Genomic DNA, 22,468 nt, shown 5'->3' on the forward strand with positions numbered 1-22,468 from the left:
GAATTTAAGGCTATTTCTATCTTGAAACGTGGAAAGCCAGCAAAATATAAAGAAACATGTACCTATAAAAGTCGTTAAAGTTAAGGATAAATAGGTACTTAAAATGGTGATAAATTCCAGTTAACAGTGGACAATTACATTTAATAAGCCCAATTTGTTTACGACTACTAAGCACTTAACATTTAATATATTTTATTAAGAAAAGAACCATTTGGTTGTTACTAATATATTTATATCGCTTTACCCATAACTAAATCAGTAACGGTCTGTTACTTTCAGTTGTGAATCCAACAATTCAATTTAAATTACAAATACGCAATAAAATAGCAAAGCGCAGGTAGTTTTATTTGCATTTACACATGTTACATTATCCACGACAGGCGTGTCCTGTCATATGCAAAAATCATTTATCGACATTAAAATTTTTGGCACATGTTCCATACGGTGCGAATTGGTGAATACACTTTTTATTGGCAATAAAAAAAGAATGCGTAGCAGTTAATTTGCGTACAGCGTATTGTAGACCGCACATTGTGTGACATAACTAGGGGCGCGACCCACTGCCCTCGCGTTAACGATAATTCAATCGAACGCTTAATATATTCATAAACACATTTTTAAACGTTTCTCGGTGGCCATATCGATTTTTTGACAATTGCCAAATTTGAATTTCTAAACGAATGACACTTTTCTAACTTCTTCTCGTATCGTTTACAAAATTTGCATTGATTGTTGTTATATTGGATCATATCTTGGATGATAGACGTATGTTAATTTTTTCATACAATTTGGATGTCATAACCGTTGGTTCTATACCGTATCAAAGATTTCCTATAATTCAATACGAATGTTATTCTTCGATCTAGCTTCCGTTTGATTTCTTTTGATGTGAAAATATTTCTTTAGAATTATAAGACTCTTGACCGTAAAATATTCCAACGGTCTTTTCTGCGAAGAAATCGATATAGTATTGTTGATTTTTATATCGAGTAAGTTCATGTTCGATTATGAGAAAACGGTATTTTATTCATTTGCAAATTTTTACATTTTGAACCTATGTTATCAATTGAACGTTTAATAATCCATACAGTTGTGCACTAACTCAATGGTTGTTGTCAAAAGTTACCCTTATTAGTAAAAGTATAAGTATGCTTTTTATCTAGAATAAGGTCGTTATTTCCTCTCTAGTAGAATAAAATAGAAATTATCTCTACATAGTATAAAACAAAGTCGCTTTGTCTGTAACTATATCTCTACGTACGCTTAAATCTTTAAAACTACACAACGGATTTTGATGCGGTTTTCTTTATTAGATAGAGTGATTCAAGAGGAAGGTTTATATGTACAACATGAAAATGTTTTTGTTGGGATATGTATAATAACGTCCATTAAATAGTGGAGAAATACTGTTATTTTTGAGGTTTTTAATGTGATGTCGTAAATAATTTAATTTTTTCCTCAGCATTGCACCCGAGCGAAGCCGGGCGGGTCGCTAGTTTATTATAAAAGACGTACACACAAAAACAAGACAATAATATCAATTTAAACTACTTGTTTGTAGCATGCACGAGTGCAGGTTACATGCCTCCTCTTATCCAAACATGTATGGATGACTTTAACAAGAGTAGCAAAATCGACTGTAGTGTGTCAGGATCTTAGTAAGTGCAATTCTGTGGTGTCTACTTATATAAATGAGAACTAAGTTAGTCCAAAATAGTATACGTTTGAAACTAAGTCTGTTAATTTCGATTCTGCTTCCGAATATATCCCGCTTAGGGATGGTACTGAAAAGTATCGGCGTCCGTAGGACGTAATATACGATCCAGACGACCCGATTACTCTAGCCATAGAGGCAACCAATCAGCTCGCGAAACCAAACACTTCAGGACCCCGATAACGACCCCGCCGGCGTGGTCGACGATTTTCCTCAATCAGCGTTTATCGCTATCGACCCACTAGGGTCGACTAATTCTTTCAAATAGTTTTCCTCTCAGGCGACGCCCTGAGCCGAGGTTCGCGCCCAACTGGGCACCCTCAGGCCTGTTGTCTTAAATGTTGCACCGAGTGAGAGCCTTCAGCACTCCCTATTGGTCCGGCCAAGTAGTTAATGCCATCTGCGGCAAATCTACATTAAGTCACGTCAAAAAAAACATCTGTTAATTAGTTAGGTACTACTTTAAGCCCTCAACACAATTTTGAAAATCTTGAATCGAACTCGTTTAATCAGCCCTACATAATAAGGCTTTGGATCGATTAGGATGAACAAAGCCTCGAGTGGAATTGTTATAGGCTCATGAAACAAGCCACCAACCGAGCTTACCATTGAGCAGGCTGCTCTGAATTAACCCCCACTAGTCCCCACCGACCAACCACTAGACCACGGAGGCCGTTATGATATTCATAATTCAAATAATTCACTTAAATTATCTTAAATAATTATATCGCAATTTTATTTAAATAACATCACATAACATACACGCCTGTAGTAATACATACAAAAATAATATTTATAATACATATTATGCCTTGTGTACCTCATTCATACGTGATACTGAATAATACACTATAATTGCAATTATAGCAACACCCAAAAAGCTAAGTGGTCCGTTGCGTGGTCAGGTGATACAATTGAGCATAATCTTGTCAAGTAACGAGCCTAACATACGATTTATTTTTATTCTATGCGGCAAGCTGTCATAAACAAAACAAAAAGAATGAAAAACGACAACGGAACAGAAAGAGAACACGCGGTACGCGCGCGCTACCAAATTGTATTATACCCGCGCTGGTAAACGTTTAAAATCTTATTTCGATTTCGAACAGTTGGTCTCGTTCTGCACAACAACATCCGTAAGGCAATGGCAGTTGCTTAGCCAATCAGCGCGCGCGTTTCGCTTTCGTGGGCGTAGTGGAGCGTTCTGATTGGCCGAGTCGCTAGGGTTTATCACTTGATTTGTTCGCAGCGCCGTCGCCGCAGTCACGCCGCACGATTGTCATTGTCGCCATTGTCGATCCAGCGGCCGACGCGCGGGCCGCACAGATTCGCGCCACGATTTTATCGATAACACTAATTCGCTCAATCGATCGCTTTGTAATCGTATTACGATATATGAATAAATAATAGTTTGTTTTTTAATTTTGGAACAGTGATTGTTGCGAGTGAAGTGCCGTCGGGACTTGATTTTGAGAACTGAGTATTGAAAAGGTCTCACCGTGGAGCTGGATTTACATCAACGTGCCAGCGGTCACTTCATGAGGTAAATAAGCCATTTATAATGTTTAAAAGTCGTCAAGTCGTCTCAAGAAGTCTACATGCGTGGTTGGCGGTCAAGAGTCTTCAGTGGAGTCAACGAACTCGTAAGCCATGACTATTTGTACGAATAGATGTGACCAATGAATTTGTTTTCGTGTTTGTTTATAGAACGGGACTTCCTACTTATTTGTAATGAGAAAGTTAAGATAAACTTTGATTTGTATGGTTTGGAGTTACGTAATCTTTACGATTATAGATAAAAATAAAATAGTTTTGCACACCTATAACGGCAAAAATAATGTACATAATATTTATAGCTCAGTAAAGTTTGCATGTTTACTTATTTAAAAAAGTGTTCCCTACCACAATGATGTTTTCTTATTGGAATCTCTTTCGGCACACGGTACCATTCGTTTTATGTCAATTAGGTTGTAAATCGTTAACAACTTAATAAGTGCATTTCGCATAAAGTGGTCCATTAGCTTTCAAAGCCTAATTAGTGGCGTAAATATTAAATCAAGTTGTTTCAAAACACTAAGCTCTGGTGTAAAAACACTATATTGCTGTTATAAGATAATTGGATAGAACAGTGTAATTTTATTACTCCTGTAGAGCTTTTTGCTATTTGAAAATGGACTTTATATGCTGGTAACACTTTAATTTATATAAAAACAATATTAAAATTCAACGATGTAATGAGGCATAATACTTAGCTATATGGATGTTTCGAAGTTCCGGCAATACGATACACCATCACGTTAATTTAAAAAAAAAGCCCAAGTTCATCTACCGATAGATGTATAAAGACCACTAACTATCCCAAGTGGGAAAATGGTCATTACCAAGAGTGACTGAACATATTTATTATGTAATTCAATTATGATAGGTAACAGAACTGATCCAAATTCAAATTCAAATATATCTTTATTCAGTAGGTAACATAGTTACACTTTGAATCGTCAATTTTTACATAACGAACGTCTCATCCGCCTAAAACTACTGCAGCTTCTCACAACCTGTATAGCCGGGGAAAAGAAGCTGCAAGAAATACCTCGGCACAAGGCAAGGCGTCCGTTTTTTTAAATAAACATAACATATTGTTATACAATTGAGTAATTTAGCTGCCTAATATCAGTTCTCAGACAGTTAATCCCATGAACATCACGTTATAACTTAAGTACCTACGTTCCAGAACGCATTCTTATGGTTATAACAGTAGGTACCTATGTGATGGCAATATACCTCAATGATCTGCCTCGATGATTATGGAATATATTACATTTTTCTCGATAAATAAAACCTGATATTTTCTATGCAAAACACCAAAATTTTTCTATTCTTCGGCAACGAAATTATGTAATTGTTTTTTAAAACTTTTTATTACGCCTGTTACCTACACCATGTAACAGTTACGAAAGGTTTTCATCGTAGATTGTTGTTTCGCCAAGTTTTTCTATTGTTTTAAATCAAATTTAAAAGCCATTCAAGATTTCATTTGTTTTATTTTGATTGAATCAAATTTTGTTCAACAAAGGGAAATTTAGTTTCTGAACTCTGCTCTTTTCATTCTTTAGGTGACTTTTGAAACAAAAATAAGAACATAAAGACACAAATTATTATGCTTTAAAATCACCTAATAAAATAATAATAATAAAATATACTTTATTTCGGTCAATTTTACATCCATATCAGCTAAATGAAGCATAAAACAAAAGAAAACAAACTAGAATACACCATAATGGCACACTCTTAGATGCTGATGGGTCCAGTGCTTTATAAAGTTGCTGTCCCACCTGTCAGCTATTACACCCAGGATGCTGTTGGTGCTGATACGCACTCTGCGGTTCGTGACGGCGCACCGTTTCACATACTTTATTATTATTTGTTTTGAATTCCTTTTGAACATTTCCGTCGGGACTAACAATTGAAGCAAACATGCTGTGAGCTCACTTCTGCAGTTTTCCTTTGCCTTATTTATTTTTAGCTTCATCATCAATTTATCTGTCTTTGATAGAAGTTTTCATTCAAATCAGATCTAAAGGGAAAGAACTGTTGGATCTTCACATCATCACTAATTTAAGAGCCACGCTCTTGTCGGTGTAGCATTCTCTATTATTGTGTATCAAAGACCAATTCCTTCACTTCCTTATAAACTACCACCACTACTTCCATACTTCCTTGGGTCTTATCCATCAATAAAGGGAAACATAGTTACTCTTCCGTTTGTGCCTCAACTGCGAGTTGGTCAGAACGTCACTCTCAAAGACATTTGAAATCTTCTCAGTCCCAATTTCCTCAAAAACACACGAATGTTCTTACGAGACTCGAAGCAAAAAGACTAGAACTGGTCGGCCAGTGGCCTATAGACCCAATTAGTACACAGCTCGTCTAATGAAGGCCTAATCGCCGCTTTACAGCAAGGGATGTAAACTTTTTATGATTCCTTACACATTTACAATACTCCTGCCTTGTGATGTGCCGACGATAAAAGACTTTTAAGAAATTAATATTGCAGGTTATTGTCCTTAAATATATATGAGGTGTTTTTGGTAGGGACGATTCCTTTGAAGATGTTATTGAGGTTGAGGGGTTAATCATAATAATCACGTGAATAAATTGTAGCTAAGTAGGCATTAAGGCAAATGAACGTTCGTTCCAAAAAGAACCTAAGAATGGCAAATATTGAAAGTGTTAAAGGTAAAATGACTTTTTAACAAAAAATATTACATTCAACTACTAAAATCGAAACATATTACATTTTTACATTCAAGCACGTATTTAATTGGAAGTAGATTAAAGTATTTAAGTTTCTGAAATTCGTTGCGTTTTGTCAACGATAAGCTTTTAATATTTTTGTTCAGCAATTACCATTTAACGTTTTAACTCTAGTTATGACTGAAAAATCCAAATTCTGAAATCTTTACAGAACAAAACATGTTCTCTCTGGCACCCATACAAAAATCTTTTGTCTCAAAACCAACACAGGTTTGAGTGAAATCGACGAGTGTTAACAAGCAGCGCAAACGCACGTATGATCGATTATTTGCTAGCGGCGAGAACAGAAGGGACATAACAAGGTAATATTGAGATGCTTTGTGTTAGTACTTGTTAACACGAACATTATGTACTTACTGAGAACTCTGAGAGTTGTGAAGAATTTGGATTTATGGCGGCATTTTTTAGTTTTGAAAATATCTTTTAACATAAATATATTTACTTAGGAAATTAAAATCTTGAAGTTTTCAAGGCTAGGCATAAATATGTTCCATCGTAGGCCAGATTGTCACTTACCATCAGGTAAGATTCAATTATTCAAACGCGAAACTACAATACATTATATAAAAAAAAGGAAATTGGGAAGATCCGTGCAGTAAGGTCAATGTAACTAGGGAATTCTGAATAATAAAACGAAATGAAGCTATTTCAGTCAACTAATGAGCGTGTGATTTTTTTCGAAAAGTCGTCGTCTGTCTTATCTTTATCTATACTGTTAAGTTAGATCATTTTTGTAGAATGTGATGAATCAGAAAACAATATACACAGTCTTTATTATGTACTTATCTACAAATCAACATAAAAAGATGATTATTTATTTAAAATATAAAAAACATGTCAATAGTGCGCGCCATATTTAATTTCTTTCAAGAATGTGTGAAAATTTTCATGACAGAGATTTTTTTTGCACAAATTCTCTCGGAGATGCATTACGTTAAAAATAATTACAAAATAAGTCGAATAACCAGAACCCTGGTAACAACAAAATCTGTTCTACATTCCTCATCCTGGCGTTAATTGGGTAGACAAAGTGAGGTCTCGTTTGCGGCGGCAGCGGCATCTTACGGCGACCTCTAAGTAGTTTACCGTGGCTTATTTGGATTATGTACACTGTTTCGTGCTAAGAAACGGATTATGGTGTTTTAATTTGAGAATAAAAGCGTTGTGTGTTGCGTTTCATGTGAAGTTTTTGAGTGTGTATTATTGGTTAATTTACTTTTATTTGTGTCTTAGTTTTTTGTGTTTTCAGAACTATTGTTACTTTTTAAAAAAATACTGTCAACTTAGCAATAATGCAATAACGCATGTTAGTAATAAATCTACTTAGATTCGATTTGTTAGATTCTAGTTGGCCGTGGGCATCCAACAATAAAATCATTTCCAGTTAGACCGGCGTGTTATAATTGGTTTTATAGAATCTCAATATTTTTTTTCTCTTTGGCTTAGTCACTCTTTTATAGTCTTGTTTTTCGCAAATCAACATACAAGTTCTTTAGTACCGAAATAATTTACTCGCCTAAGATCCAGGTCAACCAATCCGTTTAATACACAAGCTAAGTTTGAAGCCTACCAAGTTACGTTCCAATTCCAAGTAGTGGTATTATGCCACCGAGGGTCAATGTTTGGACAGAGTTCACAGGCTACTGTTAAATTGTACCCATGTGAGGACACAAGAAATTAAGTTGCCTTTTTATTTTTGTAATTTGAAGTTCAAACTATACCATGAAATGAGTTATGAGAAATTCAAAGAAAAGCGGAATTTTTAAATTTTGAAAATAATCTTTACAAATTCTGATCAAACCTAAATTATGGAGAAATTAGACAACATGTTTTTATAGCAGCATTAACAACAGATGCTTAAAGAATTGATGGATAGATTTAATTTCAATTTTATAACTTCAAATAAGAATATCAGTTTACTTAATAATCCCATTAGAAAACTATATTCTGATTGGCGTTGTTGTCTAAATAGTATCTCAAGTTGGGATATGTTGTTTCATTTATAATCCTAATGACTTGAAAACAAATAGGTACTTTGGTAACAACATAAAAGTTTTTATTGATTCTCCTGTTACTAACTATTCGGTAAAACAAAATGATTATGAAACATAATAAGTAAATAACGAAATCCAGAGAAAACTTTAAAAACATTGCCAGTAATTTCAATGAATTCAAGTCTGCATTTAAAAAAAATCAAGACAACAGCAACAAATATTAAAAAAGTCAGTTATCAGTAACAAAACTTAACTATACATGAAATAACAAGCCAAAAAGTCACTTAACGAACGAAACATGAAGTTTGATCGTTAATCCACGATTTAAATTTAATTAGGAGGGTGACACACCCTTGTGTGATGTGGGTGACATAATACACACATTTAATAAGGCAGGAATAACGATAGGTAAGAAGAGAATATAAAATGACGACGAAGGTAAAACAGTAATTGTAAAACATTTGTAAAACGAAAATAAAAACGATAGAAAGATGCTAAATGCAAACGTACATATAAGTAAACATAATCTTACTTATATTATAAATGTGAAAGTTTGTGAGTATGGATATTTGTTACTCTTTCACGCAAAAACTACTGAATTGATTTTAATTAAACTTTACAATAATGTAGTTTATTATTTATTTATTATTTATTTATTTATTTGTACACAATGAAACAGACACAAGAAACATACAAAGAAAACAGATAGTACAGGCAAGCTTATCTCTAAACAAAGAGTTTATGCATCAGGATAACACACAGGCTTTAATAATAAAAAAAATCGGACAATTCTTACCGCGGAAATCGAAAACTACGCGGACGAAGTCGCGGGCGGCCGCTAGTAAATAAATAATTGTACTTTTTTTACTGATTATGTGCCGATGGGTTTGAAAAAGAGCTTAAAATCGTCATGAAACTTAAGAGAATGCTTTTTTCCAATAAAATGCTGGAGCCAGATTGCCAAAATCAATGATGGTTTTCAGGGACATTCCACACTACTAAGTTATGGTAAATCATTAAAAAGTAAAATGAATACGCAATATACTGTCATTAGAAATATAAAGAATTCTTTCAAAAATTAATGAAAATTACATCGAACAATATTATGCTTACACATACATATAAGATGTTGAACATATTACCATTTATTATCGGTATAATTACCTTCTCCCCTCTCCCTTAAGAGCTTGTGGTTTGAGCATTTATTTTTGGAAGTAATTTGAGAACAATTTGTCGCTGTATTAGTTTATTTGTGTATTCGTAGTATTGATGATTGAATTGATATCGAATGATGTATTAGCGTTGCAGTCGAATGTATAAAAGCTGTTTAGGTACTAGCAAATATCTACCATGCTCAAAGCTTTATTGTTAGTATTTAAATTATTTATGACTTGGATCATAATAAAATCTGTCTTATTACATTATGCACATTTTCTGCTTATTTCACATTTGAAAATGTTTAGGTAGGTACTTTATTCGAGTTTTATTAGTACCTCTTTTAATAAAATTGCAGAACGCTTGGTTTTATAGAAATTAGTTAGGTACTATTAAGGTAGATAACCCGGCAAGCATGCATGAAAACTTTGATGAGTGTGATAGAAAAAGTTTGATGTGTCAGGATGATGTATAAGTGGAATTCCGTGCTTTCTGCGTATCTCAACAGGAAATAGGCGCGATCTTATTTATGCAACTACAGAATTGTTGTTTTTGATTGAAGTATTTAGCTTATTTCACGTATACTGAATCCATTTCGGAATGTTGGAAAGTAACTTCATAGCACGGGTTTTCTTACTTAATTCTTTCATATTGTTACGTTCTCTCAACAAAGGTTGCGATTTTTAATGTTCATTGCTATCTTTTAAGCCTGGGCAAGTTTTTGTTTTTATGGTTTTATGCACTTAAGTAGGTGATTTCGATGTGGGTAATTAATTAGCAGTATTATTAAAATTTATTTTATGCATCTAGTTACCTCTGAGTTTGCCTCTACTTCATATTCACACGTACAATTAAACCTCATTTATGCTTAGCTCCTTAAGTGGCTTGAGCAAAAAGACCTCAATCTTGGCCAACATTAAAACAAATACCAGCTTAAAATTAAGTTTAATTGAAACTGCTTTTGAGTTCTCATTAATTTACCTTATTCAAGTCGCCTGCCCCAAGTAGCTGGCAGGTGATTGAACAGACAATGGCGGTGTGCATTTAAGTGTTCCTTTAAGACGTTCTTTAAAGGAGGATTATACCAATCAAAATCAACTTTTCAAGTATGAGCCGTGTCATAAGTAGCCAATTTATCTCTCACCCTCTTTGCTCGACGTTTAATATTAATATCTTCCAGTTTTATGAGCACAGTAATTGTCGTAAAGATATTAAAAGCTACATTGTGTATTGTTGAACACGTGGTGCCTTGTGTATGGGGTTCAAAGCTTACCTGTTAGGGAGTATTTATTAATTTTTAGGCAGTTTCAAAACTTTGCTACTGGATAGGTTCATTGTCTCTATTCGCTATCTGTGACTTATTTCTTTTTGTGATTACTTCATTGACTATAAAATGTTTTTCAGTTCTTTTGCTGTTGTAAAATAACGTTACAAAGGTACCGTGTAAACCATAAATTAATTTTAAAATAATTAATACTTGACAACGTTAAAATGAGATGAATTCTGACTGTGAAAGTTGACACAAAGAAATTAATATAAGTAGGTAAAATAAATTAGGCTGCTTATCATGCTGCAAGGGATTACGTTGCACACAATACAGCTGAGGTACTTATAATAGGTGACAGGTTAGTTACTTGTCAAGTTTTAAAGTTCATTCATGAAGCGTCAAGTCATGCAATTGCATGTTTTCACATATTTCCTTTTTTTTACAGTGCCGCTGGTGCGATGTGCGACCGTACTGGTTTTGGGACGTCCATGGGCCACTTCCCCATGGGCCCCATGTCTGCGATGGGGGCCATCGGCAGCATGGGTTCCATCTCAGCCATGAACGGCCAAAGCCAACCAAAGAAATCCCCAGAAGAACACATCAAGCGGCCTATGAACGCTTTTATGGTCTGGTCAAGGCTGCAAAGGCGGAAGATAGCGCAAGACAACCCAAAGATGCACAATTCTGAGATTTCGAAGAGATTAGGTAAGTGTAACCTGACTCTTGACTCTTGACTAAAGACTCTTGACTCTCTATTCATGCATGACTGAACTAAAAAATAATTGATAATTGATGTAATTCAGATTAGTTCGATGGGTACAGTAAAAATAATACGAAACAAGAGACAAATAACGCAAAAATAAAGATAAAGTAATAATCTTCACGTTTTAATCAAACAACAGATTCCACAAATTTAATTTCATATTCAGATTCGATTAACATTAAGTTAGTAAGTAAATGAAGTTCCTTGATTGTAATGTTATATCTCTCTACGGATCTAACGGATCTTGAGAACCTCAAGCATCAATCTTGTTATGCAAAGTGATGTGACGTCATAGTTGTGTAGAATATAGACTATACTATTATAGTCCTCTGTTATATTGAGTCATTTGATTGCAAATTGATCATTCTACTCGTCTACGCTTCGAGTGGATCCTCAATAGATAGATTTGAATATCAATGCGATTGTTTTGAGATTATAATTCGTAGGTGATTTGAATATTTTTGGCTTAAAACTAGATGTAGCTATTAAAAACAGTTGTCTATTATATTTTACCATACTTTTTGTCCCAAATATCTCGACTGTATACATGTGGACGATAATAACATTTTGTATTACATTTTATTAGGTCCAATTTTCACCTTTTTAGGTCACTTTTTAGTGACCATGGCTATCCATGTTGACAAAAAAACATGTTTCTTTTGAAAATAATAAGCTCAACTTATATGACAGGATCTGCTAATGAACACTGCAAATATAATGCAACCGTGTTCGGGCAACTTAGGACACTTTTGGCAAAAAAGAAGTAAAGAAAACCATTTTGGAGGCAAAAAGTTGTTAAAAAAAGACATCGTAATGAAACGACGGGGGCCCAGCAGGAGGCTGGCCACCGAATTAATCAACGGACCAAAGCAAGCAAAGTGTGGATACGGATGAAATTTTCGAAAATACCCATTTGAGTTAGGTACGTGTGTGTTTCCATATAATGCTGAAAGCACTATACAGACTAGTTTTGTTCAGGCTCCGTCTTCACAAAAAAACTAATTACGAGATCAGGTTCTAATAATAAAACTCCAAACCAAGTAATAGTTGGGTAGATAGAATACTGAATTTATTTTCACTTAAAACTACTTGTATTATTCGCGGTAAAACATCGATAGTGAGTTATAATTTACAACTAGCGCCATCTATGTTATTTTAAAAGAACTAAAATTCTAATACAAGTCCAAATAGAATCGCTTTCGTACATTCCGCCCACCATGGACAACTATGTCCTTAATTATAAAATAGGGTATCACACAAAAAATAAAAGTTTCTTCGTTACTTACGTGAAACCAACTGAAGTAAACAAAATAAAATCTAATCTAATGCAAGTAAGAAATAAAACATCGAACAAATGTATGAAATGCTTAACTTGAACCACTAATGTTGACAAACATGTAGACCTAAAAATATAATACGAATGTACCTTTTTCAAAGTCAAACTAAAAATAAACAAAAATAAAATCTGTAAGTAAATAATCAAAAAATAACAAAAAGGTAATAAAGTAATTAATCCTTTGTAGGCAAAATACACAGTTTGGACACAGGTCTCTTTATAACAACACCTTTACATTTTAAACTTACGACACGCGTAACTTGGTCCAACCCAGGATGTTTTTGTACAATAATGCCATATAACCATCTTGCAGGAGGGAGATCATCTTCTTTAACTAACACAACATCACCAATTTTAGGTTCTGGTATATGTGACTTCCACTTGTATCTCTGCCGGAATTGGGTTAAATACTCCTGTGACCATCGTCGCCAAAAACATTGGACCATTCTTTGCATAAACTGCCAACGCTTAAGACTATGTATATTGGAGCTTTCATAATTCCTATCAGGGACAAGCAGTAACGGTTCTCCCACCAAGAAATGACCAGGTGTTAAAGGGTATGGGTCATTGATGCCATCTTTACTTACTTGGGTGATGGGTCTCGAATTGAGACATGCCTCAATTTGAGCTAAAGTTGTTGTCAGCTCTTCAAAAGTTAAGGTTGATGTTCCAATTACGCGTTTAAGATGGTGTTTTGTGGATTTGATGCCTGCCTCCCACAAGCCACCAAAATTTGGACTATATGGTGGTATTCTGTGAAACGTCGTACCGTTAATGGCAAGCCAATTGACAATGTCTGGGGTTGCTGTTGAACTTTCGGCTTGGAAAACTGCTTTTAAATTCCTTTCAGCTCCCACAAAATTGGTGCCGTTGTCACTCCATAGATCAGAACAATGGCCTCTTCTTGCTACGAATCGTTTAAAAGCAGCTACAAATCCTTCTGCAGTCATATCACTGACCACCTCTAGATGAATGGCTCGTGTAGACATACATATAAATAAACAAATGTAGCCTTTCGATGCATGCTGCCCTCTTCCTTTTGTCGTTCTAACGGCAATTGGACCAGCATAGTCCACACCGCTATGTTGAAAAGGTCTACTAGGTGTCACTCTAGCGGCGGGCAACTGTCCCATAATAGGGTTATTGGGCGCCGATGAGTGTCGTAAACAAACTACGCATTTGCGAATATGAGCTTTAACAGCATTTTTGCAATTGATGAGCCAGTACTTTGATCTAATATAATTCAACATTAATTGTGGTCCTCCATGCAACGTTTTTTGATGTGCATCAGCTACGATTAGGGTCGACACATTTGAGTTAGATGGAATTAAGATAGGATGTTTCCTCTCTTCAGACAATTGTGAATGCCGCAAACGACCCCCAACGCGAAGAAGATCATTGTTATCAATATAGGGGTCAAGAGAAGCTAATTTGCTTTTCTTATCGACTTTTCCTGTTCTCAAAATACTAGATATCTCACTGCCCAAATAATGTCTTTGAGTTTGTCTTATGCACGCCAATAAAGCTTCTTGTAATTCAGTACAAGTAAGCCATTTTGGAAAATTTAATCGAGATGATCTAGCTATCATACCAAATCTCCTACACCATGCGATTACCCTTACTTGCCTATGTAACGAAGAAAATCTTGTAAACATTGGATCCTCCTCTTCACGTGTAGTGGCATGGCATGTTTTGTTAGTCTTCTCTTCCAAATTAGTATTGTAAGTTTCCTGAATAAGCGGTGGACTGTAATTTATATTGTTCTTCGACAACCAACTCGGACCTTCCTTCCAAAGTTGCAAATCTCTTAAGTCAGATGGTTTGACACCTCTGGATGCGAGATCGGCAGGATTGCATTTAGACCTTACATGAGACCAGTGCCTTCGATCAAATAATGTTATTATTTCAGACAATTAGCGATGAATGTCTTCCATCTACTTGGGTGACTGCTTAACCAAGCAAGAACCACCTCCGAATCTGTCCATCCATACACTTTATCTTTCGGAATGTTCAATACTTCCGATACTTCATGAAGTAGTTTGGCTACCAACACAGCTCCACACAATTCCAAGCGGGGAATAGACACCTGTTTTATAGGTGCTACCTTAGTCTTTGAGGCGATAAGACTGATGTGCACATCACCATTATCATCAGTAACTCGTGAGTAAACTACAGCCGCATAAGCCTCATTGGACGCGTCACAGAATCCATGTAATTCTACGATCTGACCGCTGAGAGTGTGAATCCATCTTGGAAAACTGAACCCAGTAATGAGCACTAACTGACTTCTAAAACTTAGCCATTCCTGCATTAAATGATGAGGTAGTTCTTGGTCCCATTCTAATCCAGCAATCCAAAGTTTCTGAATGAACACCTTGGCAATTATTATAACGGGAGCTATCCAACCCAACGGATCAAATAACCGTGCAATGTCAGATATGACTTTCCGCTTAGTTATAGGCATGTTCACCGGCGGTAATTGTACTGTATATTCAAATTGGTCTGTATTGTTGTTCCAATTCAATCCTAAAACTTTCAAAACACTCTCTGTATGCTTTTCTTCGCCAATTTTTATACCCTTTTCTGCTTTAAATTCACCTACTCTTTCTAATAATTCTTCACAATTGCTTGCCCATTTCTGTAATTCAAATCCTCCCTTGCTCATTAAATCGTTCATTTCTCTGTATACTTTTAAACCCTCTTCAACTGACTCACACCCTGTCATCAAGTCATCCATATAAAAATCTTGTAAGACTCTTGTAGATGCAGCTGGGAATACGTCGCCTTCATCATATGCTAATTGCTGAAGTGCTCGGACAGCCAGGTAAGGTGCAGAAGCGGTCCCGAATGTGACTCGTAACATTCGGTAATGCTGAACATTTCCATCGTCCCCAAACCATAACAGACGCTGAAAATCCGTGTCTTCTTCAGCTACCTTCACCTGCCGATACATTTTTATTATATCGGCTACTAGACATATGGGATGTACACGCCAACGCATAACAAGATGTCTCAAATCTGGTTGTAATGTCGGTCCTACTAAGAGGTCATCATTTAAAGAAACTCCGTTTGTACCTGCACACGAAGCATTCATTACAACTCTCACCTTAGTAGTCGCCTTATCTTCGCGCACCACTGCATGATGAGGCAAATATACAGCTTTCGCTGTATTTTGTTCTTTTTCTGGTACGACCTCCATGTGGCCTAAGTCTTCATACTCCTTCATCACATCCGTGTATCTTTTCTTCAAGTCTGAATCTTTCGATAGACGTTTATCCAATCGAAAAAGGCACTTGGCAGCGGTCTCTCTTAAATTCCCATATTGACATTTTGGATCGCTTGTTCGGAACGGCAGCTTCACAACGTAGCGACCATGCGAATCTCGCGTGGTTGTATTTTCAAACAGATCCTCACAGGTTTTTTCTTCTTCAATAAGAAATCGTTTACTCTTCATAGTAGAAGGTTCTGCTTCGAGTTCCCAAAATTTCCTCAACAAATCACTCTCATTCACGTGAGCATGCATGGAAATAATCATTGTATTGCGACTGCTGACTTCAACTTCCTCCTGCACCCTTTCGGTAACTTGGCCGGAAAGTATCCATCCAAGTTTCGTATTCTGAGCAACTGGAGATCCCACTGGGCCTTTCATTATACCATCCATTAAAATTTGTCCATAAACTTCGGCTCCAAGCAATAAATCTATTTTATTTGGTTCCGAAAAACCAGGATCAGCTAACTTCATCGTGTCCAGTTCTGGCCACTTGGTGTACATTACCTTTCTTGATGGAAGGAACGTTGTCAACTTCTTCAGGACATGTACCTTTACTTTCACGACATAATTGGGATCATAGACTGACTGCACCTTGATAAATACCACGGAAGTCGAGGTCACAGGTTTGTTGTCTCCATCTCCAACTCCTGATACATGGATCTTATTGGGCACCTTCTTCAAACCCAGTGTTTGAGCTGCAGACTCCGTTATAAACGAAACCTGAGATCCTTGGTCTAATAAACATCTAAGCGTAACTTCCGTACCAGTGTTTGATCTTGACGTAACCAATGCTGTAGCAAGTAACACTTGACTGCGTACTTTCGCGAAGCACGACAGCACGTTACTGCTGGTTGTCTCTAATTGTGCTTCTTCATCTTCTTCGGCATCTGAAGCCGTCGCTATATTAGAAATAACGTTATTGTCTCCAGAGTCAAACGCTGATGTACTGGCTTCTGGCTGATCAGGGTGAAGCAACACGTTATGCTTCCTTCTGCAAATGGTACACCTGATAGTTTGTCGGCATGCAAAAACCGAATGATTGGTACCCAAACAATTAAAACACATACCATTCGTTTGGACAAAGCTATGTCGTGTCGTGTAAGGTTCATTAACAAATTTTTTACATTTTGAAATCCTGTGATTATCTTTACAAAAAGGACAAATAACACCGTTATTTGTAATGTCACTATTAGACTTCGCTATGTTGGAGACATGCATCACCGTGGCTTTTACATTTGTATTTACAACTTTAGGCCTACTTTTGGTATCCAAAAATTCCAATGACCTAAATCGATGACTCAGAAACTTTCTAAATATATCCAGTTTAGGTAATTCATCAGATTCACTAGCTTTAGCCTCCCATAACCGTCGGGTATTTGGATCAAGCTTTTGTTTTATAATGTGAATCACTATAATATCCCAGCTACTAATATCAATGTCTAAATTTTTTAATGCACTCAGACATTCATTCATTGTATCCAGAATACCCTTTATAGCACTTGCAGATTCAACTGATAAGGGTTTCGAACCCATTAAACGATTCAAAACTTGATCAGACAGGTATTTTTTGTTGTCATACCTGCTCTGCAATTTCTCCCAACAAATTAAATAATTATCATCGGTAATAGGAATATAGCGCAACAGTTGGTCTGCTTCTCCAGATAAATGACTCTTGAGGTAATGAAGTTTTTGTACATCATCCAAAGCTTCATTTTTGTGTATTAGAGATATAAATAAGTCACGAAAACTCGGCCAATCAGTATAATTACCATTAAAGGTAGGTATTGAAATTTTTGGTAACCTTACACTGCAAATTTTGCTGTCTCCAACTTTGTCAATTGTAATTTTGGTACTGCCTTGGACAGGCTTGATAGACAATAACTTTTCCTTGAGTTCGCATTTATAATCAAAATAGAACTCTTCAGTGGCTTCATAAATGCCTTCTCTAACATATTTAGAATCGGCTAAATCTGACGGGTCGGTTTCACCAACAATTTGTCTATGCATTTGATTAAAAGTTGACCATTGAATCTCCAATGCATCTAATCTCGCTTCACAGTAAGTAACAGTAATTCTGTCTTTTGGAGATTTTTTAAAATTAATTCTTCCTCTGCGTAAAATGTCTCTGACTTCTTCTTGAAGTCTAACTGATGCATCAAAATCAAAATCTTGACTCATTTTGGAAGATAACAATACAATAGTCAACCGTAAATAAAATGCCGACTAAAATATAACTCTTACACATATATTTTAAAGTACCAAAATATATGACATATATAACTTAATATTATTATAATATATCACCGATGAGACCACTAAACAATCTTATTTAGTATCCAATACTAAATTAGAATTGATCCTTACAATTTTTATGAAAATTTTCCAAGTGTTTGAACTTTTTCAATATTTGGAAAATTTGGGCATAGGTTCCCCGTCTCAACTAAATACACTTCTCATCAAAAAAATCGAAACACCTTGCAAGTTTACGTTTTGTCAGGATTATCAGAAAAATGTGTACATTTAGGAATAAATGTTAAATGTCGTTTAATAGTGAGTAATATGAGCTTATCAAATCTTAATGTTAATGTTCTAAATTTAAATGCATTTTTCATAGGTTTCGTATTTTGTTAAATGAGTCATTTTTATTCCGTATGGAGTATAAAGGAAATGGATAAAACAACACACGTAAATGAAAAAAAAAAGCTAAAAAACGTTTATTTAATAACGTGTATTCCCTCCCCGAGCTCTAATTACTGCTTCCATACGGTTCTTCATCGATCGGATGAGAGTCACGATCACATGCTGTGGTATATTGTCCCATTCCTCTTGGATTGCATCTTGCAGCTGGCTAAGTGTTTCTGGGGCAGGATCTCTTGCTCGAATTTGTCTCTTTAATTCATCCCACAGATGTTCAATGGGATTCATGTCCGGGCTTCTTGCTGGCCATTCCATAATAGAGATATCGACTTCGTTAAGATAATCTCGTACGACGCCCGCGGTGTGAGCCCTAGCATTGTCGTGCATGAATATGAAGCCGTTGCCAATAAAATGTGCATAGGGCATCACATGAGGCTCGAAACACTCTTCGACGTACCGATGACAGTTTAGTGCAGGCAGACGTGGCCCAGACACGAAAGCAAGCTCTGTCTTACCGTCGGCGCTGATTCCTCCCCAAACCGTCCACGAACCGCCACCATAGCTGACCTTTTCTTCAATGCAGCATTGTGCATAGCGTTCTCCGTCTCTTCTGTAGACCTTGTTCCTTCCGTCGTTACCATACAGCATAATTTTACACTCATCAGAAAAGAGAACTTTGCTCCACTGTAGGTATGACCAATTTAGGTGCTCACGTGCAAAGTTAAGGCGCGCTCTTCGATGGTCTGCAGTTAATTTCGGCCCATTTGCTGGCTTATGCGGTACCAGTCCACGATCCTTCAACCTTCTTCTAATTGTAGAGTCACTTACAGCCACCCTTCATACAACACGAAGCCGCTGCTGCAGTTGAAAAGCGTTAAGGCGTCGATTTCTTAAAGAAGTTGTTACAATAAATCGATCATCTCGCTCAGAAGTGACCCGATTCCTGCCAGATCCTGAACGGCGCGTGAACAAACCAGTCTCCCGATAACGTTTATAGACTCTATGAACAGATGACAGGCTTAGATGCAGTCTTGCAGCCACAACACGCTGACTAAGGCCAGAATCCAGCAATGCCACAACTTGGGCGGCTTCTGTGGGCGAAGTATCCATACGTTTTAGAAAAAAAACCTTTTTTCGGACGTCCCAAAGTCACAGTATTGAAATAAAAAACAAAAAGTTTAAGGATAGGCGCCAATTTTTAGTTTTTAAACGCTAAATGTACTCCAACCCTAAACACACATTTGTCTCAAAACAGTGATTCATTTCGTTTATAAGATAAACAAATGAAATTCTAATTTTGAATTTAGAATTTTCGCTTATTACTGTAATGGCCAAACTGCCAGCTATACATTTATGTATTTTTTTTCATCGTATGAATTCTTTTTTGTGTTAAATTCGGACAGAAACAATGAAAACGGAAGTGTTTCGATTTTTTTGATGAGAAGTGTATTTCAAATTATTCTAAGTCCTAAACTACGAATTTACTCAAAGTTAAAGTTCTCAAATAAATAAAGTTCAAAATAGCTTCCGTTCTTTAAAACTCCACACACGCAATATCTTAATAAAAAAGAGTACTCACGATTCTATCACCTCACTCACTGAATACTTCACTGCAATTTTGTTTCAATTGGACGTCTCGTATGAAAACCGCTTCTATTACCACACAGCTTGAGTATGTAACTCCTTGTAGTGTAGCACTGCCAACTCCAACTCCGCTCTCGGTTTCTTTCTACACGGGAACTAATTGTGTCGTGGTAGTCCTCACTTTATATCTTCAAAATTTATCCATGATGTAGGTACGGGGTGGTATACTATCCATCCACTCCTCCGTCCCCCATACAAGGGAGCAGACACCATCGACAACAATCCGTTACCACGTCGGCGTCCTTAGGAAACACTGCACTTATCCATAGGGCTCTCAATCCAGCTCCGAAGGACCATGTTCAGGCTCCGTCTTCACAAAAAAACTAATTACGAGATCAGGTTCTAATAATAAAACTCCAAACCAAGTAATAGTTGGGTAGATAGAATACTGAATTTATTTTCACTTAAAACTACTTGTATTATTCGCGGTAAAACATCGATAGTGAGTTATAATTTACAACTAGCGCCATCTATGTTATTTTAAAAGAACTAAAATTCTAATACAAGTCCAAATAGAATCGCTTTCGTACAAGTTTGGAATTAGAATCTATCATAAAATGGAAATGAAGGTTGGCTTTTAGAAAGATACGGATGTCACCTAGTGTGGTATTTCACACTACGGGCCGAATTTTTAAAAATAAACAAATCAAGTCGACCTTAGCCAAGATGCAAACAATTATGACAATCGACAGTGACAGTGATTAAAAGATATGAGATTAACATGTCACTTATGTCAATCCTATACATTTTTAGCAGCTTGCCCCCCGATCTGTTCTGTAATAGTAATAAGTAATAACAAATCTAGGTATACACAAATGAAAATTTTTACCGCGCGTACGATTCGGAAGAATCCTGATATGTTTTCAGCTTATGTTTAATTTACATGGTTTAAAGTTACAAGTCAATACAAATAGTTGTTCATATTGAAGATATTAAGACTGAAATTGAAGACTGTAGTATATTATTACTATTTATTTAGCTGGTAAGCTTGTGAGTAATCATAAAATACATAGGCTAACTGGCACAAAACGAGAAACTGATTCTGACATTGCATTCAACAAAATATTACTCCTTATTTTTATGAGGCAGATAACGGCCTCCGTGGTCCAGTGGTTGAGCTTTGGGCTCACGATCCGGAGGTCTCGGTTCGGATGACTGATCAGCCACTTGTCACTTCGGAAGGCACGTTAAGCCGTTGGTCCCGGTTACTATTTACTAACGTAAGTACGTAGTCGTTACATGAATCATGTTAGGGGTCTTTGGCGGTTTAATTATAACCCTGACACCAGGAGGCTGGTAATGTACCTTTTAGCCCACACTATAGGATAGAAGATTAGTTAGATTTTGAAGTCGGTATTTTTTTTAATTACACGAATGTTCATTTTCATAAAGTTGAAGAAACCATGAACGCAAAATGCAATTTTGTCCATAAATTGCAATGTCTTGAACAAAAATATTTGAGACCCCTTAAAATTTTTTAGAACGTGGTAGACACGAATGAGATGGAAAAACAAAAATGGCAGCAGCGGCCATTCTGGCGGTGACGGCGGGAGGAAACGCTATTCTCAATTTTTCTTCCCTTTTTGTCCGCTTGGGGACAGCGTTGTATGCTGTGTTTGGAAGATACCTACCTCCCTTACCTGTACTTAACTCTCATGGTCAAATTGAATTGGGAGCTCAACATTTTTTATGGTACGTACTTGTGTTTCATCGTAAACACATTGTACTCAGTTGTTTTTGATAGAGGATTTAGCAATTATTATTACGTACACATTTGGAAACAAATATTGAAGGTTTGTTGTTGATATATTTTGCTTCTTTACTTAGTAATTACTAATGAGCAACTTACTTGTCAACCTGTAATGAATGCATTCCTATTCGTGCCGATTACATAAATCCTGCACCGGGAATAGAAAAAATGGTTAACCAAAATCTAGCCTAACCTAACTCAAAAGAAAAACACCATGAACCTACAGTCGCGACTAACATTATATCCTATATGGATGCACTGTCACCACCCTTGATGGCTAAATGGAAAACGCGTCTCGTCATGTTAGTTTCTTTTTGCGAATAGCGAGCAGGCACAAAGGTTCGCTTACGTAAAAGTGCTGCCTTTGTCCTTTGCAAGCACTGTGCATGTATTATTCATACTGTGTCTTTTAGATACTGAATAGCTTTGGACGGAATTTGTTTAAGGGATGTAGGGGGAGCATTGTACTGTATGGAGGCTCGTGGAAGTCATTATTATACGGCTGAGTTCCTTGACCGGGTTAAGTATATAAACATTCGTACGTATATATAAGCCTTCTGTACTGTACTTAAATCTCTACACAGAGTTGTCTTACAGGGTTTTTCGTAATCATTGTGGATTCA

The 22,468-nt window shown here is 36.2% G+C and overlaps 1 protein-coding gene across 1 annotated transcript in view; it reads left to right on the forward strand.

The window, feature by feature from the left end:
• The first annotated feature begins 2,989 nt into the window (after positions 1-2,989).
• The window catches only part of LOC126374399 (transcription factor SOX-21-like), a 59,200-nt gene continuing 39,721 nt past the window's right edge, over positions 2,990-22,468 (forward strand). Inside the window, exons 1-2 of the mRNA XM_050021076.1 lie at positions 2,990-3,257; positions 10,890-11,149. Coding sequence (XP_049877033.1) covers positions 3,253-3,257; positions 10,890-11,149 — 265 coding nt within the window. The 5' untranslated portion in view covers positions 2,990-3,252. The remainder of the gene's footprint in view (positions 3,258-10,889; positions 11,150-22,468) is intronic.

This window comes from Pectinophora gossypiella, chromosome 1 (genome assembly GCF_024362695.1).
Source record: "Pectinophora gossypiella chromosome 1, ilPecGoss1.1, whole genome shotgun sequence".
NCBI classification, from domain to species: Eukaryota; Metazoa; Arthropoda; class Insecta; order Lepidoptera; family Gelechiidae; genus Pectinophora; species Pectinophora gossypiella.